The 21,134-nt window shown below is 44.2% G+C and overlaps 1 protein-coding gene across 1 annotated transcript in view; it reads left to right on the plus strand.

Annotated features, from left to right (window-relative positions):
* LOC100707129 (poly(rC)-binding protein 4) overlaps positions 1–20,876 on the plus strand; it is a 168,875-nt gene extending 147,999 nt beyond the window's left edge. Inside the window, 4 exon segments of the mRNA XM_025907055.1 lie at positions 7,758–7,927; positions 13,528–13,633; positions 13,635–13,698; positions 13,701–20,876. Coding sequence (XP_025762840.1) covers positions 7,758–7,927; positions 13,528–13,633; positions 13,635–13,698; positions 13,701–13,966 — 606 coding nt within the window. The 3' untranslated portion in view covers positions 13,967–20,876.
* The last annotated feature ends 258 nt before the right edge of the window (positions 20,877–21,134 follow it).

Genomic DNA, 21,134 nt, shown 5'->3' on the forward strand with positions numbered 1-21,134 from the left:
TCCAGACTTCATGTAACCATCTAAAGATAGGCTGGTTATCTTCCAGAGCTATCACCAATTCCAAACACCAAGTTTCACCACACTCTGACCAAAATTCACTGAATGAGCGGCAAAAGAAGACCACAAAAACACACAGCGGCGCAAATGCGCTAAGACAGAAATTGGCTTACCGTCCAGATTTCCTCCGTTATTTTCGCCGGTAGCCATGTGATTATCAGCAGTTACCATGACTACCTAGCGGCATCAGAGTCGTTTTCCGTCAACAACCTCCATTTTAGACCCACCTATAGACACGTGACTGGACAGACGTCACATGCAGTAAATTTGGGCCCACGTGGGTTTTGGCATTACAACGTCTGATTGGTTGACGTAACATGAACGTGGCATCGTTACTGTGACTCTATTGGCTCAAACAATTAAAAAGAGGTGTCAATCATGCAAATTGACCAAAAGAAACCAAAGTTACAGCCCCTCAGAGTTTAAAGGGCCAGAGGCCAATGAAGCGCTCCATGGCAGAAAAGGCCCATTACCATGTAAATGTGTGGTTAATTCTTCAAAAACGCATTTTTAAAAAAGCATTTTTAGGCATGTTAATAAAATTAATTAATGACTGCTCTTAAATACCTAAAAAAAATCAACTGGCGTGGTGTCCAATTGTGTGCAAGAATTGGACATTTTTGTACAACGCCTGGATATTCATGTATTGACAGCGCTGTAATTTTTCACTGTTTCACTTTAAAAACATAAATCTTTGCACAGATGATGCTTATATGTTGTTACGGTTCTTATCATTTTGCAGAAAAAGAGAGCGCTAAAAATAAAAACATGAGAGGTTTTTGGACGAAGTTTGTGTTCTCCATTCTTTAAGCACCGGTTCGAGCACCGTTTAAGCACCAGCACCGTTTCAAAAGTACTGATTTGGCACCGGTATCGGATAAAACCTAAACGATACCCATCCCTAGTCGTGTGCTCTGGTGTTGTTACGTGAGCGTTTTGTTCATTCATCGTTAAAAGATGCTGCATTTTTTTTTAAGAATCTCAAGCTTCTTTGCAGCAACATCCACATTCCAAACATCACCTGCTGTCACTGCTACAACTTTGTTTTCATTGGTGAGACATAAATACACTTGATAGCCTTTATTCAAAGTCTTTACATGTGAACTTTCATTCATATGGTGCCAAATCATAGCGGCCACTCCAAGGCCCATGAACTTAAAGTGCAACTTTGGTGATGGAGGTTCTATTTTGTTGTATTTATCCGCGACACTTTAAAGGCCGGTCTGTAAAAATATTGTTGGACACAAACTGGTCTGTGGCCCAAAAAAGGTTGGGGAGCGCTGTTTTAGGTCACATGTTCATGCCCTGAGCTGTTGTCAGATGATGTCAGAGAGCATTACAGCATACACAGTGTGAGGCAGATGGTTTTAATGTAATGGCTGATCACTGCATATCCACCAGTGATACCAGACCTCTACAAACTGTCACAGGGGAGCGGGCTAACTCCGTTTTCCCTTGTCCACGTCACAGGATTAAGGCTGCTGACCAGCAGCAGCATCAAGCTGACTGTGTGTGCTCAGCATGAACGTTTCAAAAAGCACCAAACGCAGGTTTAGATGTGGTTCACTGACTATCTGCACGTACGCGGTGCTGAATAGGAGAATGTGAGCGGGAGGAGCGCGAGCACAGCCAGTGTGTTTTTCCCATTAACACAGTGAGAGTATATATATTCCCTCTTTCTGCCTCACTTGACTCTTCCTCCACTTTGCCTCTGTCTTGCCATCCATCAGCGAGTGTTAGTCAGTCATTCAGTCTGTCACACATCGGCTGCTTAGAGCTGCCGTCAAAACTCTGGGTTAAATACAGCTCGCAGTGTGTCAGCAGCTCTGTCTGCGCACACACACACACACACACACACACGCACACACGCACGCACGCACGCACGCACACACACACTTTAATATGAGGACAACAAAGTCAAGTAAACCCTTTACATCCACTGGATGTCAGGGATGATTAATAGGAAACATGTTCTGGGTCTTCAGACTGCTTCAGTTTAAACGTCTGACTTTATGTGAGCAGCTGGATCACTTTAAATAACTGCAGTTTTTTTAAAAGTCATAATAACTGATTCTCCAGTTTACATTTCCCTGTACGAATCATTCATATTCATAGTGTGCATACTGAGACAGCAACGTCCACATGGCCGGACGGACGTTTCTGGACTGTCACTAACACGTCAGCTTTTTGGAGCCATGAGTGACCTGATATCTGCCAATCAGTGTTCAGCAACATCCAAATGAAATCCTTGAATTTGACTCCCTGAAACTGGAGCACAGACTTCTGAGATGGTCTCTTAGTACCATCAACTCCACAGCAGCCATATTATCGATCAGATAATTGGATTAAAAATGCTCCAGAGGTCCAGTTCAGGGACTCCAGTAACTGAGGGAGGCTAGCAGCTACAGCCGCCTGTGTCTGCTCTAAAGTTCAGGGTTCTAACGCAGCAGTCTCTGGGCACTGACTCACTGCTGGAGCTTCAAGTGGACGTTAGAGGAACTGCAGCTTTTGGCACTAGTGCCTTGGCTCAGTTTCGCAGCTCTAGAGGTTGCCCCTTGGGCGGTGACTGAGAGGTCGAGCAAACTACAGTATAGACCGGCAGATAGAGCTGTCGGGAGAGCGAAGTGCCAACTTATTTTTGTCCTCGTCACAGCGTCTGAAAAAGGCTGATATGTAGCTGCTATCAGCCTGCTGTGATCTGTTTATCAAGAGCAGTTCTTACATTTCTCCCGAAAGGAGGGAAGATCTTTAATATCTGCTTGTGAATACAAAGATGTGCCCGTGGATGGGATTTAAATTAGCGAAGGAGCAGCAGGTTCATTCAAAGCAATAATTATTAGTGCAGAGGGTTAAAGATGAGACGTTTCTGCACCTGGATAATAGTCTGTGATGAGGGCAGGCATTATTAAAGAAATAACAGTATTTTTATCCATGTCTCATTACCTAACAGGAGACTTTTGATTCCTCCTGAGGAATTCACACAGTCGTGTTCAGTCACACTGGCCTCTCTGTGGATTCAGCTCAAGAAAAGAAAAACAGGAGCATGAGGTCATTTCTTTCCCGGAAACTCTCCATCTCCATTCTGACAAGATAATCAACACCTCCGCAGGTGCCGTCACCTTCCAGGTTTAAATGAAGTCGCAGTTTCGAGGCCTCTCAGAGCCTCCATTCATGCCTTTGTGTGCCATTAGCGTGTGCGGACTCGTGCAGAGAAACGCATCAGACGTGCAGCCCCGCTCTTACGTGTGCGCTGACGACTGACCGGAGAGAAATAGACGCACAAAAGCGCACAGCAGAGAGCAGCTTAAGACCCGGCACATGCAAGTGTGTGATATGTTTGTGAGTCACCGAGCAGGGCCAAGCGGAGCAGCTTAATGACATCCTATAGCTCACAGTTAGAGATTTAACAACAGCCCTCTCCCCCCTCTCTTCTTCAGTAAACCTCTCCAAATTACAGGGGCAGCAGGGAATCGCCCAAAAATAGCCCTCGCCCTGTCCTCGTCCTCCCCTGCGCTTCAGCTTCAAGCTGATTTTACCCACCAGCTCTTACATAAAGCTGCTCGCTGGGGAACGCGGCATCCTGTGAAAACCACACATTTCCAGAGCAACCAACCTTGGAGACAGAGCAAAAAACAAACCTCGTCTCCCCAGTCGGCCCCGGGCTCATCCTTCCTGTCACGTCATTTTTATTTACATTGAAGACCAGATATGAGCAATATTTTAAGCACTCAGTTCGTGAGTTAGGTGTTATCAGTGATTCGGGCACCGTACCTGACAGGAGGCTTTCCACTTCCCAGTCGTTCGACGTCTACATTTAGTCCAGAGTTTGGCATGAAAGAAGGAAATCCCAAGACCTTCTCATTCCTGAAAATAGCAGCAGGTCTTTAGCCACCAGTATACCCACTGTGTTGGTCGCATCGTCACTGCCACATTCATTTACGTTTACCGTTATGGCGCAGGTAGTATTCGCCTGAACGACAGGTGTCGTCACTCAGACAACACTTCCATGTCAGTGCAGATATAAGAGGAGGAGACGTCAAAGCCACATGCAAAGAAATTGCTTTGTTTCAATTTGAGGCGTGCGTGACAGGCAGAACCACGGCTTGCATGCCATGCAGCTCATGCAGCTCATGAGCTGCTTGACGGGTAAAATGGGAGACTCAAGGTGTTCAGTCCTTGGTGCGATTGGCTCGTGCAGAAGCTAACACAGTAATCACACTCAGCCAAAAACACCCTGACAGACTGTATTGGAGCAGGTGGTGACGAACTCCAGAGCGGTTCATTCATGGTGTGAACGTGATCCAACCCAACTACCAGGTGTGTGCTGCAGGTTTGAGCTAAACGCCTTCCTGTAGCCAGGAGTCAGTACGGGCTGTCGGCGAGCTGAAACATTCATGTAAATTCTCCATGTTATCCATAATGCCAGAACTCAGCACCTCCTTGTATTTACTTTTGGCACAGAAGACATGACCAAAGAGCCTCGCAGGATGAAGGCCAAGTAATAACAAATTTCTTCAAGAAAACATGTAAATTACACAAACCAAACAGAAAACATCAGGTGTATTATCCACTGTGAAAAGCCGTCTCCAAGTCTGAGGAGGAGGTTTATGTAAGAAACACGGGGCCCGGGCGTCTCCGTCACCTTCAGACGAGCAGATCGTCACGAGTTTCTGGTGTGAAGAGTTAGACTTTAATCTAGACCGAGTGTTTCCCTGAAGCTAAGGCCCAAATCTACGAGCAGTGAAAGCTACAAAGAACAAAATCCAGTGATTTTAGTTCTTACTAAGTCATCACATCACTAAAAGCTGTCACAGAACATGTGTGTAAAAGTGTGAGCCTGGCTCCACTCGAGGTTGTCAAAAGGGAGTTTTTCCTTCACACTGTCGCCAAGTGCTTGTTCATAACCATAGTCTGACGGTTGGGGTTTTCTCTGCATTACTGTAGGGGTCTTTACCTCACAGTGTAAAGCACCATGGGCCAACTATTGTTGTGATTTGGTGCCATATAATAAAAACTGAATTTAAGCTAAACTCAAGGGAAGCAGGCTGATAACAACTCTCAGGTTAGCCAACAAAATAAGAAACCCTGAGCTACTCTGTTTAGAGAAAAGGTGCTTCAGTCTAACCAATAAGAAACCTTTTTGCAGTTTTTCAAAATAAAAGTGAAATTTTTCTGCATGTCTTCATGCTGACTAATGACCCCTGATGTACGGACATATTTAATCAGTATTCACTGAGTCTGTGCACAGCCGTCTTCATCCACAGGTAGTCACGCACCTGTATGACTTTAAACTGTGTTAATACTTGTTTGGCAACCAGAGATGGAGACATTCAAAGGTTAATGTGTGTGCACACCTTTTTCTTTTTTCCCTGGATATCTGCCAGGCTGCTGCTTGTGACTCACAGGAGGACGGTAATTATTCAATGAGCACGTTTGTGAGGTCAAACAGCGGCTAAGAGGGATCTCACGCAAATGGCTGTAACCCGGTTGTCATTGGCCAGCACTTTGTCTGTCAGTGTCTCTAATGCGTGCACACACACACACACACACACACACACACACACACACACACACACACTTAAATGATCAAAGATCTTTCTGAGAATCGCTCTCTACATTGCAGAGCAGATCTACTCACTCTTTCGTGCACAGAGGAACAGAAAGAGGCCGTTACAGGGAGGCAATAAAGCAACGAATGAGATGAAGGCAAAAAGTGACTAAAGGGAAGCTCGGGGTCGTTAGTGGATTAAAGTGAGAAGCCTGGGCAGAGAGGAGCGATGAGTCATGCTTTAAAAAGAGGAAGAGGATGGTGGTGGCTCAGCAGAGAGAGGAGCTTCTGTCCACATGTCAAACAGAAGGCTGCTTTAATCCGAGGCGTTAGAGATGCTCCTGATGGTTCATCAGTGCTTCAAGCAATAACCCAAACTTTAAATTAAATAGAAATGCATCCCATATAAATTCTGCCCATTTTCAGTGAGTTGACTGATAAAAGTGATGCTTTTAAAGAATAATCGTTTCCAGTCGAGCCAGTAGCAACAACTGAGCTTGTTTTTCACACAGCATTTCTCCATTTTATAGATTGACCAGAATCGCGTTTTACGGCTTTAGATAGCTTTAGAGATGCGCTGTGGAACGGGAGGAAGACGACAGGAAACGCTAATTCGCTTCGGTCAGGACTTCAGAAGAAACTTAAATAACAAGTCATTAACCTGAAATGATACATATACATAATCTGGTAGTATATGAGCAAACAATTCACTGCAGATGATAAAGTTATTCAATAACACATCTTCTGCTATGATCAATTTCAGGCCAATCAGCTGTGCCGAGGGTTAATTGGTTGTTCATTCTTTACCAGTTTCCATAGTGGGCATAATATTGGTGTTATGTTTTTAATTGGATGACACCAACACCCTGCACACTCACATTAGTCTTCATTTTCTATCTTGCATAACTTTTATATCCTGTAAATACGCCTGACCTCCTCTTTTCCTCATTTTTAGAGCTGAAAGAGAAAATATCAGCATCGGCTGGAGCAGAAAGAACAAATCTTTCAAACGTTTTCTCTAAAAATATTCAGCACCAGGCTTTGGTTTTGTTTTTTCATCTGTTCCTTAAAAGGCAGCAGGTGATCTAGGTTCGTCACAGGTCCGGGGAGCTTCTGTTTAATGGCTCAGAGGAACTTTATAGATACTTTACACGAGAGTTGATGAAGGTAGTGATGCTTACAAGTGAAAAGCAAAGGGTGGCACAGAATTCACAGTTATAATGTGAAATGTGAGTCCTCTTTACTTACTGAGAGTAGCGCTCGTTGTTCATCTGTTCTGAGCGCGCTGCACTTGAACCGTGCTGGCTGTGTTTCCTCCTCTGGAATGAACACAAACATTTTATAACTGGAAACCACAGTCTGTTCCAGCCCTGACCTCTCAGTCCTCGTATTATAGGATAAACATGTCTTGTAATTACGAAATCTTTCAGGTACCTCGGAACTTTTTTTGCCTTCTTAACTGCAAAAATGCGTCGGACAGGACAGTTTCATTTCTTATAAATTTAGCTCCAGATGCATAGTTGGCACCGTGCAGACGTACTGCCACCTGACAAGTCTGCCTTCTTAAAAAAAAATAATGAGACAGATTTACTGTCCAAACTGACACAGAGGTGAGCCCAGTAACTACCTGTCTGTGGCTGCTGTGGCACCTACTGTGTGACAAACCCCCGCTGAGACCAGGATAGCTCACACCGGGACCCTCGCCGAGCTCACGGCAGGCAGATGAGTCAGAGTTCACCACCTGGTGCTGTCCCATATTGTTAGACAGCAGCAGATAACAAGATGGACGGACGGACACGCAGAGAGGCCAGAAAATAAACTGAAGGCAGAGAACAAAGGCTGGAGGTTCATGTGGGGAAGTTAGAAGGTCTGAGAGCCGTGAGTTTTTTAACCCGTCACACCAGATGTAAAAGCAGACTGAGGGTCTGAGAGCAAGTGCAGGGAAACATAAAAAACAGACCTCAAACTGGTAAGTAAGCTGAGCTTCCAGTTCACATACTGTCAACAAGTAGAGAAAATCATCACATTAAGGCTCAAAGACAACCAAGTGCTTTGAAAGTCTTTGCATTTGCCACTGTCAGAGTTCACTGAAGCCACAGTCCACCTGTAAAAGCCTCTAATCCTCATCCTCTCCGTGTCTCCCTCCTCACAGCTGATTGGCTCAATCATCGGCCGCCAGGGCACCAAGATAAACGAGATCCGGCAGGTATCGGGGGCTCAGATCAAGATCGGCAGTCAGATCGACAGCACCAGCGACCGCCACGTCACCATCAGCGGCACGCCGATCGCCATCAACCTGGCTCAGTATTTAATCACTTCATGGTAAGCATCCGGAGAACGAGGCGGGTATGAGAAGCAGCGAGTGCTGCAGGAGAGCACGAGGCTGTAGAAGTCTGACAAACGCCTCACGTTAGACAGCTGCTTCTTCACTTTGATTCACTGCTTTTATTAACAGTGACTGTGGGTACAAGAGTCAGGCTGTTGTCACGCCACAGAGAGAGGCCTGTCATTACCCACCAAAAATTAAAGTTTAGAAATGGCGAAAGGCGAGCAGCACTCTCACAGGAAGTGCAGCAGTTGAGCAAATGTAAATGAGTTTGATCCTCCCGCCAGTTAGAGCAGCGTCGCAGTGTTCTCTCCTCTGCCGTGCATGCACCGTCAGGTACATCTGCAGGATGCATCACACGACAATTACTGCCTGATAAAAAAGAAATGGAGCTCTATATCGAATGCAGCGGACACATCGGTCTCGCCTTCTCCTCGCCATTTAATCAGCAATATAAGCGACATGTGGTACGCACCGCCAGCTCGCTTTAATACAAGTAACCACCAGCATGAATATGCAAATTGGTCATTGGACTCTGGATGAAATTGATATTTGACTTACCACTCAGCCTGCCACCGACAGCGGGGAGAATAGGCAAGTGACACACACAGAAATACTGACAGCTCACACACACACACACACACACACACACACACACACACACACACACACACACACACACACACACACACACACACACACACACACACACACACACACAGGTCAGCCTCGGTCAGTCTGAAATGTCAGGTCAGAGAAGGTGAGAGCAGTCGCTGGAGAATCCCCGACAAATTTGCTCTTTTCTATTATTTCTTTAATCGGTTACACACGGACACGGCGATCTGCCCGAGCTCATTCAATCTCCGTCCTCCCTCGGCGGGTCGCTCGCAGGTTGACGGGAAAAAGATGGGACTCAGACTCCGGCTTCTCTGTGGAGCTCTTCTTCCAACGTGACCTGCACCAAATTATGAGCCATCGTCTCCCACCTGAGTGGTTCCTGCATTTCTTTTTTGGAGTTCTTTTCTTCTGTAGAAGAATTCTGAAGCTTTATGGTAAAGTTACTAAAACCTGAGCACTGGAAGTATTCCAGTCTGTGGGAGAAACGCGTCTTTGTGCTTTCACGGGAAAGGTCGGGGAGGATGTGGAGCTTCTTGAACAGTTAACCAGGTCACGATCACGTTCACCGTCACCTCCTGCATTTATTTAAATTGCTGCATCACATGGAAAAGTTGTAGATTGCACTGCGCGGCGCGGTCACGGTGCTCCACCCTACATGTTTGTTTTGTGCTGAACTGAGGATGATCGCTCTGATGTGAACGGGACTCGCCATAGATCATTCACGCCTTGGAGCGCGCTCCCTCTGGACCTCTTATGCAATCAGGAAACCCGTCGAACATGAACACAACGAGACACAACAGGTGTTTCCGTCCCTATATTCAATCAGCTGATGCGCTCAAGATGGCTGCCACCAAATAATGAAGCCTTTTTCAAATATTACCAAACGCAGAGATACAAACTTTGATGGTTACATTATATCTGAATATTGTCTTTATGATCAGTAAAACCCTGGCAGCTTACACTACTCACTGTACGTATTCAACTCCTCGATGTTGTGGCCATCAGTCTGCGGGGGATTAAAGACCTCCAAAGCACAATACTCCTGCTGGAGGGAGAACACAATATTTCATATCCTCCAAGGTTCCTTGGATATGAAATGGATTCTTTAAAAAAACCAAAGTGGTTAAACTGACAGATATTGTGGAACATCCCATAAACTAAAAGACAGCACACATGAACTCACATATAGCCAGAAATTCCAAATATGAGAGTCTGTGATGACTGGATTCATGTGTGTTTATACAGATGGCCACAGCATCCCAGAAACATCAACCAGGGTTTTCTGGAAAATGTCTGACTGTGTGAATCCAGCAATATACATAGATGTATATCTATATATACCGTATTTTCCGCACTATAAGGCGCATTTAAAATCCTTTAATTTTCTCAAAAATTGACAGTGCGCCTTATGTATGAATTCTGGTTGTGCTTACTGACCTCGAACCGATTTTATGTGGTACACGGCGCTCAGAAATCTGTCAAAAAATGTTTTCGGACGACTTTGGTAAGTTATGAAGCCGCACCGCTTGATGGATTGTTGGAGCATTACGGCTACTGTAGTCAGGAGCCTCGCGGAGTCATCTGGGTCCTAAACTCAGTCAACTTCAGGTCCCAAAGTCAAATGAAAACTGCAGCATCACTGAGAGTTACAAACCGTCTAAATTCTTTCATCTTTAATAAAATGATCAGCGTTGCTGCTTTACCAGGTGTAACAATTAAGTTTAACATCCAGGCATCCATGAAAACAGGATTTATTAAATTTAACGGAGTTAGAAGTTAGCAGGAAGTTAGCTCGCTAGCTTCCAGCTAAACATGATATAGCATGTTCTGACTGAGAGATTTCTGAAACAGTTCAAACGTACAGCTCTGCTATCACTTCCAACATAAATGAAGACAGAAAACTAAACAGCAGTGACGTTTGTAGGGTTACTGAAGTTGGGCTAGCTGCTATATAATGATGTGCTAGCAACACAGCTATGTTAGCATAGCATAAACAGTGAAGCTGGAGGATGAACGCGAACTTTTTTCCACTCGATAAAAGTTAACATGAGGGTTCCCGATGGTTAGGGACAAATGCAATCGCATGGCAGGATGCTGTAAACGGACCAAACTTCAGTCAGGAGAACAACTGAGATAATCCATCCACAATACGAGGTTAGTCATTAATATACTGCAACAACATGGGAATAAAGGAGCTGCCAGAGAATTCAGCATTAATGAATCAATGGTACGGAAGTAAAGGAAGCAAGAAGAATGAGTTGAGTAAAGTTTGACTTATCTGACTGTTTTGTTTCGCTTAATGTGCCTTATGGTCCGAAAAATACGGTATATAGATATGTGAGCGTGTCAGGTACGATCAGAGCTCTGCAGTAAAAAGGTGTGACAGGGGTGCATCTCTCAAATGATCCACCCTCTGATTGTTTCACTTAGACATTAGTGAAGTCACATTGAAACAATACTGCCAACACAGCTTGATATTCAATTCAATTCAATTCAATTTTATTTATATAGCGCCAAATCACAACAAAAGTCGCCTCAAGGCGCTTCATAAGCGGACACGATAACTGCCTGAGCCTGACGGGCCGAGGGATCAACTTTAAGCTTTTTATAACGCTGTCAGGTTCTAATCTGACCCACCCCATGAGCAAGAACCTTTACAGATTGAACTTGTAATTGTACAATATCTGTTGATGTAACCACTTCTGCAGTGAAATATGTTTAAACAAGAATCAGTTTCATATGTGGGCGACGTTAGAGAATATGAAATCGCTGCTTTGTTCTGCCTCCTGTGAGGCCTAGCACTACTTTTTAGGTTTCCACTGCACGACTACACTTCAAGGAAAGCCAGATACAAGCCTGTGTTTAAATAACAGAGACACAACAACACACAGAATGAAAAATTCATCCAAGTAAATACAAAGACAGAATGTGTCTGTGAGCACGGACAGATTAATGTTTCTGCCATAAGACCGGGCTGTCTTTTTTTGGTCCGGTCTTACCGAAATGAACAAGATGATGCCAAACACAGTCTGAACTCCTGCAGCTGAATCTGCAGTAGAAGAGGTGCTAATGTAATGTAATAGGTGTCTGCCTATTAAAAACAGCTGGAGCGTCCTAAAGCGGCAGAGGAGGACTCTGAGTGTTAAGTAGCTGAATGTTGTCTCATATCAAGCAACAACAGGAAACTACAGCCGCTGCTCTCCTGAGGACGCTCAGTGTTGTTAAACGAGGAGGTGATGATGCAACTCGGAGGCAAACATGTTCCTGTCAAACTTTTCTGAATCGAGTTCAAAATGAGCAGTTCTCAGTTTAACAACGACATGTTGCCTTAACTGTAGGGTTTAAATGGGGGGCATCACCTATTGATGGAGCTGTGCATTAAAGGAAGTCTTTCAGAGGATAAAGTCTTAGTGACCTGGGAGTTTTCCTCCTGGTGACATGAACCACTGCTGACTTTCAAACAGGGAGCGTAACATAAGCCTTCAAAAGCAAACTCGTCACAGCATTCTTCGTTTAATGGTACCGATTCCACTTCATTACTTCGTTTATTCGTTTAACTGAAAGAGTCACCCATACCCCTTCAAGAAACTTTACAGCAGGGGTCTCAAACTCCAATCCTTGAGGGCCGGTGTCCTGCAACTTTTCCATGTGCCCCTGGTGCAACACACCTTAATACAATTAGTAGGTCATTAGCAAGAGGATAGAACCTGACTGCATGCTGAAGTGGCAATCCGTAACCCTGCTCAAGTAAATTTAAGTAAAATTTAAGTGTTTGGAAAAATGTAGTCCTAAAAGTATTTTTTATTGCACCATGTTCATTCACTCATGAGCTGCTGTAACATGAATCAAATGGCTGAATTGCCACCTCAGCATGCAGTCAAGTTCTATAGAGTTTTGCTAATGACCTACGAATTGTATTCAGGTGTGTTGCAACAGGGACACATGGAAAAGTTGCAGGACACCGGCCCTTGAAGACTGGAGTTTGAGACCCCTGCTTTACAGTGAGCAGACGTTTTGGCATTTGTTGGTCTCGGGCACTCAGGTGTGTGCTGTTTGGTGTTCCTGTGCACTCGGGAATGTTTAACAGTACTTTTCTAATGCCGGGAACACTCCAGCTTCATGTTTGACCTGCTGTCTGATAGTTACACGAACTTAAACACATTTACATTTAATAACCAGAGAAATAAATGTGTTAAAAGCAGAAAAGCTACAGTTTGAATCAAATGTGTGCAAATACATGTGATAACATTCAAATACAAAGACAGGAACAGTTGCTGTGCAGCGTTTTAAGCCAGTAGATTTTTTTAAGCCAGTATATTTTGGTGTAAGAAAAAGAAAGTCCCGCCTTCAAATGATGCTTGTTAGTGGCTCAAACAGCTGATTGGCTTATGTTTTTGATTTTACAGTTTCAGTTGGTTGCACTGATTTAGGAAATATGAAGAGGACGCGGGGCTGCGTGCCCGCCCACCTCTGACTGTTTTATGGTGACTGATGCTAAAATGTGCAGAACATTTCTTTTAGTTAGAAAACATGAGGTGAGAAGGTCCCGCAGAGATGAGCACAGACCTGCACAAAGGATTTCTTTCCTGTTGTTGAAGCAGCATCCTCTCTGATGGAGCGTCCATGCTAATTCCTCTGATGGTTTTGTTCCCTCCTCCCTAAGCCCCCTCCCAAGCCATCACCCCAACTTATACAGCACACCCCCCATCTGTACAGCGAACTCCCCTACAATAATCTGTTGCAACCTCCAGCCAAACACGCCCGTCTTATGATTTGAGTTTTGTCAGATTTCCGTTGGTTCATTTTTACAGATCCTGTTTGGTTTTTTTCTTTTCCGTTTTTACTCTGATTTTTTTTAACATGTCTTTTATTTAACCCTCTAACCCTTCTCCATCCAAAATTCCCTCTCCCTGACCCCCTCCCCTCCTCCACCCTCCTTCCCCCCCTTCCCTCCCCTCCCCTCCACCTCCCCCTCCAGTTTAGAGACCGCCAAATCCACCGCCCAGTCCTCCTCCATGCCGTCTCCCGTTGATCTGACCATGAGCTTCACCCAGCCCGCCCCCCTGCCTCCGCCTCGTCCTCCTCCTCCTCCCCCTGGCAGCGATGGGCGCCGCACTGCCCCACGCTCCAATCCTGGGCGCTCCCTACGCCCTCCCCTCTCCAGCCTCCTGGGAGTGAAATCCATCCCCTACCTGGCACTCTCCACCCCTCCCGCCTCAGCAGCGGCAGCGGCGGCGGCGGCCGCAGCGGCCATCGGGGCTCCAGTGCTACCGGCCTCAGTGCAGACAGCAGCGGCGACGGCAGCCGTTCCGGTTCCGGCTCATGCGGCAGCAGCCCTGGCGTCCTACACGGCCAAGATCTCGTCCTCAGCCAATGGAATGAAGAAGCCGGAGAGACAGAAGTTTGCGCCGTACTAAACAAAGAGGTAGCTCCTGGCCGGGTTTAGACGTTAAGGGCCGTTTTTGTTTTTTCTTTCAGCACATTACTCATTCACTTGTTTGCCTCTCCACCTCTTCTTCTTCTTCTTCTTCTTTTTCTGACTGCCTAAAAGAATCAAAGTGGGATCGTTGGAACATGAATGATGTTGAATCATCCATCAAAGGTGTGCACGGCAGCAAACAGGGTTTTCTCTTTGGCCGTGGGGTTAGTGACGTCAAAAGTTTAAAGTTTGCAGTTCAGCTAACCGTGACTCTGCGCTGCGGTCGTAACCAAACCCTAAACCAGGGGCACAGCAGGTTCGTGTCTTGGACAAGTTTTTGTTCCATCACGTCTTCACATTGCGAGCAGTTCAGAGTGTTTAGTCTGTGCCAGGTCTTTTATTTTGGACCCAGCTCTTTACCGGCCGTCTTGTGTCCGACTTCCTGCCCTCCTCATATGCTTTCTGCAGCTTGATGTGGCTTCTGTCAAGAAATAAAAAGACCTGGTGCTATTCTGAGTGATGTGGAGCAGAGACCTGCTTCTCGGACAATTGTGAAACACTCCACGGTGGATTTACTGGGATTGCAGTCATTGTCCTGAGTGAGGAGTAGTGAGGAGTAGCTCTGGTTGCTACCCTGGTATTGGAACATTGTGCAACCAGGTTGGGTGTATTCCCAGGGTAAACCGATTTGACAAAAACCACGACTGAGGGTCTTACTTACCATCATAAAAAGATCAGGAGGACGACGTCTCTCAGCAGATTTCACCCAGTTTCCCTCAGCACTGATGACTTGCATGTCAGACAGCATGTTTTTGCAATTAGACCAAAACCAACTGCCAAACATGACGTATGTGTAAGTTTGCAAACAGTGTCATGTTACCAAGGTGACAATGCACCAACAACATCACTTTTAAAAATATAACTGAGCACTAATGCAAAGGCTAACTCAACTACACCTCGAACTAATAGGAAAAATCCCCAAAACAGAGCCGCATGCTCCCTGTAAATTCAAGTTTCTTATTGAATCATAAACGTCAAATAATTAACTCAGAACCTGCCGAGGGACTCTGACAGACTACAGCGGCTCCAGTCACGGCTTTCAGAAATCAAATAAAGGAGGATTTCTGATTTTCATGCAGAAATCCGTCTCAGCTCCACAGAGTGGGAAATAAATTACAGAAAAACAAATACAGGATGACGAATAACACTCTTCACCTTGCTTCTTTAACCTTTTTATATATGCGTCTATCCAACAGCTTTTTCTTTCTTTGAGTAGCACTTTTAAAAACAAAGTTTCAGAACCTTTGAACACCTCAAAGCGAGGGGTGTAGGACCAGAATGAAAAACACCAAAAGCAAAATAGGACAATCCTGTACAGCAGCTCTCTAAGGCTGATGGCTCACCACGTACAAACGACTCAGGGTCAATGGCTCCTCAATACTTCACCTGTCACTCAAACACAGACACAGCTGGAAAAAGTTCAGGAAAATAATTTTGCTAGACACTTACACACTCAGACAAACCTATGGATGCTTTAATGTCTCTGTCCCAGCCCGGATCCTGGACAAGCCCCCAAACGTTAGTTTTCCCAGTGGATGGAGGCAAGTAAACTCAGTTTTTTGGTGTTATTTTAATAGAAAACCAAGCAAAGATGATAGAAAAGTGCAAACTTTAAATTCATCCACTGATTGTTTGTGGGCACCACTGCAGAAGCAGAACTTTTACTTCAAATACTTTAGATGTGATAATACTTGTGTAATTTTACTTTGCATGGATTTTGAAAGCGAGACTCTTACTTGGCTCATCGTTATTCCACATCCCACCACATAAAAACAGCTTTAAGGATGCTCCAGTCTGCTCCTTGATGTGGAAGTGTTCTTCATGCTGTTAAATAATCTGAGACATTAAAAGAAATTCATCTATTTGTCTGATTTTTAAATTAAAAGTCAGGATCAGCAGGTCTGAGTCATCATTTTCCAACAATCCCACTTCTAAAAGTCCATCCCAACTTTTTGCAGCTCGGCCCTTTTCCGAGTTCAGAGAGTTGGTGGGCGTTTGCAGCCGCTGATATTTAAGGTCATTTGGGCCACAAAGCCTGTAAAAGCCATAGAGACTATTCTGCTTTCCCCTCCTCGTCTGTGTCCTGCTCTTTTTGTCCCCCGCTCTTTGTCCTATTGTATACTCGCATATTTATTAACTATTGTGGAATATTCCCTCAGAGTTTATAATCACTGGTCACTAACACTGAGCTGAAAACTCTGCTTTTGTATACAATGATGTCGACTTGTAAATGACTATTTTGCGTTTGCTTCCTGTCTGGTTTTTCCTTCAGTATTTGTTGTATAGAGTTTTTTTTAAGACATACAACAGATTTAAAAAGTTTTTTTTGTTTTTTGCATCTGTTCTCTTTCAAAATGTGTTGTTTAAATTATTTTTTAACTTATTGAGAGGAGTATTACAGTTTTAGAAGAGTTCATTTCCCAACATGGCTGCAGGTGAAGACTGTAAAACTGTATTTTAGTTTCTGTACGTTCTGTGTTTTAGTGTGAACAAAACTGATTATTTTCTTTTTGGGGGATAAAAAAATATCACTGTACCATTATTGCTAATAACCGGGTGTTTTTGTTAGAAGAGTAGTGTTTTCACTTGTGAGCTCAAACTGGCCATTTTATCACTCTCTCTCTCTCTCACACACACACACACACACACACACACACACTTTCTAACTGGGATATGTGTTTGTAAATGTCTGCCCTGCTTCTCAACTTTCAGCATCCACAGAACTAGAATAAAAGAACTGGTTTTTAAAATTGGAAATCTTTGAACGTGTACAGTGAGGAGCTTTGGAAAAGCCAGTTTCTGATAGCCAGACGTTTGAAGTAATTACTGGGTGAGTACCACAGATCGATAATCCTGGCAGCTCTAAGCAGATATATCGGGGACACGCTCTGATAAGGAGGCCAAAATCCAGCTCGGCTCCAGGAGTCGATCCATCCGTCAGAAAGTACCGAGTCAACATTTTGTCACATGCAGTTGAGTTTTAAGTGGACCTGTTGTGTGCTTTTGCTCATCTCCTGTTCCTGTGATGGATGCTTCTAGTAAATATGACCAGAGTCTCTAATGATGAGCTCAGTATGAGTACAAGTGTATCTAATCCCTGTGGGCCAAAAGCTCACGCTCAGAGTGCTCTGAACACTCTTGGCTCTCTGTGATGTCATCAAGAGGTGATGTCCCTAATGTAGTCATCTAGCAGTAACCTGTCTGTGATTATTAGAAGAAAGATGGCTTGAAGGGGGAGGAGAAGTGCATCGTGATTTTAAACTCCAGTAGACAACAGAGCACCGTGAACAGACTGAGCTCCCGTTTTTTGCTTTGTGTTTTTATTCTTGGACTCTGCTAGACTAGCTTTGCATGATTCATAGTTCAAAATAATCCTGGTTTACTTCATACTTAGTGCATCACCTCAGCTCATCAACTGTCTGTGTTAGCTCCTCTCCCATTGGTTGCCCCTCTGAAACAGAATGTGTGAACAGACCATGTAAGGACACATCCCTCTATGACATCACAGAGAGCCGAAACAGAGTTCATGGCAGTCTGCAGCCGAGCTGTGGGCTCACAGAGATTACTGTCCATACACTGACCTCATTAATAGAAACTGATCGTGTTTGAATGAACGCCCGCCTCTGGAACAGAAGTATATGAGAGAGAAAGAAGATTTTACCAAATCTGAATTCTGAATCTGGATCAAGAAGTTGGAACAGATTCCTTCGTGTATTACAGTGTTACCCCTGAGAACAGCTTCCTGTTGTAACCAAAACATCATCAGAGCCGAGTCAGAGTAAAGATGCTATGCTGGCTGTGAGGTTCTCTACAACGAGCAGGCGTGTTATAGACAAACTTCTGATTAAAGCAGAAGTCGCGTTAGTTTTAAGTTAGTTTTAAGTCTGCAGACGCGTTTCCAGGAAGCTAATCAGTACCAATGACCAAAAATATAAAAGTGTAAGGTCATCATCCACAAACATTTAGATGATCAGAGGCTGTTTATCAGAGATGGACGTAGCCACCTGAAGCTGAATGTTTTCACCAAGTCGGTGTTTTTAAACCGGATAGTTTAACATTGGTCTGGACACCAGTTTAAAATGAGCATCATGTGTTAAATCCCATTTCAGACTAATGTTCAGGCCATCGACTCGTTGGGGAAGTCTGAAGTCACAACAATATGAGAGCAGTCGCCCCCTGCTGGACGTTAGATGGTGCAGGTTTACGGTGCATCTTTTATGCTAGTCTGTGGCAGCGGCTGATGAGATCTGTTAGAAATGTGTGAGTGTGCTTTTTGTAGTTCTGTGGCAGAGCTTGTGCAATTTTTAAAAAGTTTATTTAATTTTAATTTATTTTGTTCAGATTAAACTGACGCCCAGAGTGTCAGAGACTAATGCTGCATGTTTGATTGGCCTCACTAACACGCACACAAACATGTAAATACACGCAAATATGACCATGAAATTAGTGTAACACACACACACACACACACACACACAGGCCTCGGTCTTTGCACTGGCAGTGTGAACTCAAAGCAATACTAAACAGAGCCGTATGAGTAGCTACACATTGCAGAGCAACAGCAGCGGCTAATCTGGGTGTGTGTACTTTCCAGCTGTAACAAATACATTAACGTTCAACTCGATGGGGTGTTGGCGCTTCTCTGTTCCTTCTGTTTGTTTCTAAAAAGACTGACGACGATGATGATGCTGTGGTATATTTAACAAGCTCACTTATTTTTATAAATAATGTTGATGAACTGAACTGTGGACACCCGTCTCCTCACATCCATCCTCTCTATACTCACTTTTCTTTTTTCTTTAACTTTTGTCGTTCTTGCTTTTCATCGTCCACGTGTCTTTCATCCATTTGCATGAGTCTGACTTGAATTGATGTCTATGCAAACTCATCTCTGTGCGGTTCAGCTCTGAACCCCGCGTGGGTTCACACGGACGCCGTGCTGGTGGCGTGCAGCTGAAGTGAAAGGGCTACAGTGGACCACGGCTCTGACTGGCAACGCACCCGCCCTGAAGAGTAACTGACAGACTCTGGTACTCTGAATGATGTCTGGAGGGGTTCTTTACATTTGGGGCACCAAGCAGAAGTAGACGAGGGATGTGCAACCATCAGTGGAAATTGCAGCTGGTCCAGGGGCCATTTTTTCTGGGAAAAACAGGAAATATTCCTCAATGCACCGTAAACAAGGCGGAATCACAAAGTTCTGAGAACATGAAATTCGTGAACCGCCCTCGTTTTGAATTTGAGATCTTTAAGATCATCTTCTCGGGCCTGTGCAGGCAGCTGCAGACCTCAAACTTCAGCTTCACTTTGAAACTGAAGTGAATTTCACGTCGAGGATCATCGCTGGTGATGAACGCAGGCTCTGCGGCTTTGAGCGAGCACTTTCAGGTTAAACCAGGAGGAGGATTTTTTCCCTTTTGTTCCCTTCAGAATTCACTCTGAATTAGTTCCCCAGAGTGAGACCATCCACGCAGGCGTCTGCTGCAGAGGGAACACAAACAGGTGCTCTGCTGCCATTTTGGCTTTTGCTCACGTCCTGGATCTCTCACCAAATTCGGCTTGTTCCGACACGTGTGAGGAGATCCAGCAGAGACCCGGTGAAAGGGGACAGAGAAGATGACTCGCCCAATCTAAATCATGTAGCACTTTTCATTTTCACGGACCTGTTCTCAGAACTTTCTGATCACCACACTGAAAGTGTAGAGAGTCCCCGTCATAGTTAGCCCATAATATCTCCTGCATGCTTGTTTACTCCACTGGTTTTGACATTTTTAATAATTTAGTACAGTCACTTTGGTTCCTGTCAGTACAAATGTGTACAAATATTAAGGAAAATCCCTTGAAGAATGCACTGATATGAGCACATGCACAGTCCCTGTCTGTGTCCAAATCTGCTCTAAAGTAAGAATTTTAACCACTTTCATTTAAAGATGCACAAACTTTCATTTTTTTAAATTGGATCCTCATATTTCCTCATCAACCAAAAATTATTCCATTTGCATGAATATGAATCAGCTTTTGGCCCATAACAATAAAAACACCCTCCAGACATCATTTTAAGACACATTAAAAGAGACTGAGCTGAAGAATAATTTGTGCCAGATTAATTTTTCCTTTAACAAAATTTTTGCAGTAATAATTAAAAACATGTTTTGGAAGAACATTAGGAGCAGACGTGTTGAGTCCTGGAATCTTAAACACAAAGATCAGAATCCACAGCAGCTCCTTAAATTAACTTTTGGACTTAAAAAAAAAAAAGAGATTTATTTTCAGGATCACCAACGCAGATTTTAGCCGAGCATCCATCCTTTTAGGGAGACTTAATTCCACCTCTGCTCTGAAGTGAACATTAACAACACATTCTTTATGAAAACATATTTTTCACTCTTATTAAAATTCAAAGTCTGTAACGTTTTCTGGAGAGAAAAATCACACGTCGTCAAGTCGCCTGGGAAACAAAAACAGAGTCACGTTATTGCTCTTCGGGGTGAATGCGTTGGACATTCAGACCATGGAGGCGGACGTTCCTGCGACGTTCTCCGAGACTTTGACGAACACGGAGATGAAGCTCGCTTCGTAAAGACGCTCTCATTGGAGGCTGTACGACAAACATACACACACGGCGACACGCTCGCTCACCCTGAACCCACGGCTGAACGGTTATGAATATTGTATTGCACTCGAACATGAAAAATCCATTATGACGACATATTCTTCCATCTTTTTGGTTTTCATTTCTGCTTCCTGTAAAGACGGGGACGTTTTGCTCTTTGTATATCAGCCTGATGTGTTTGTGACTGTTTTCTTTCCATTCATGCCATGTTCTAATAAATTAAACCCACACTGAAGATGAAACTGTCGACTGCTTTCTGCTTGAAAACTGATGATTCTCTGTGCATGACTTTAGTTTTAAAGTGCACACCTGCAGGGCAGACGTGTACACGGTGCATTTATGCACATCTGCAGGTGTGTAATTATCTAAAAAGCAGTCACAGATGAGTATCAGAATATAAACTGCATAGTGAGGTTGACCTCTGACTTTCACCTTCAAGGCAACTCCTCCTTCCAGCAAACATCTGATAAAGCTGCATCGAATCTGAGAAGGG

Source organism: Oreochromis niloticus, linkage group LG5 (assembly GCF_001858045.2).
Source record: "Oreochromis niloticus isolate F11D_XX linkage group LG5, O_niloticus_UMD_NMBU, whole genome shotgun sequence".
NCBI classification, from domain to species: domain Eukaryota; kingdom Metazoa; phylum Chordata; class Actinopteri; order Cichliformes; family Cichlidae; genus Oreochromis; species Oreochromis niloticus.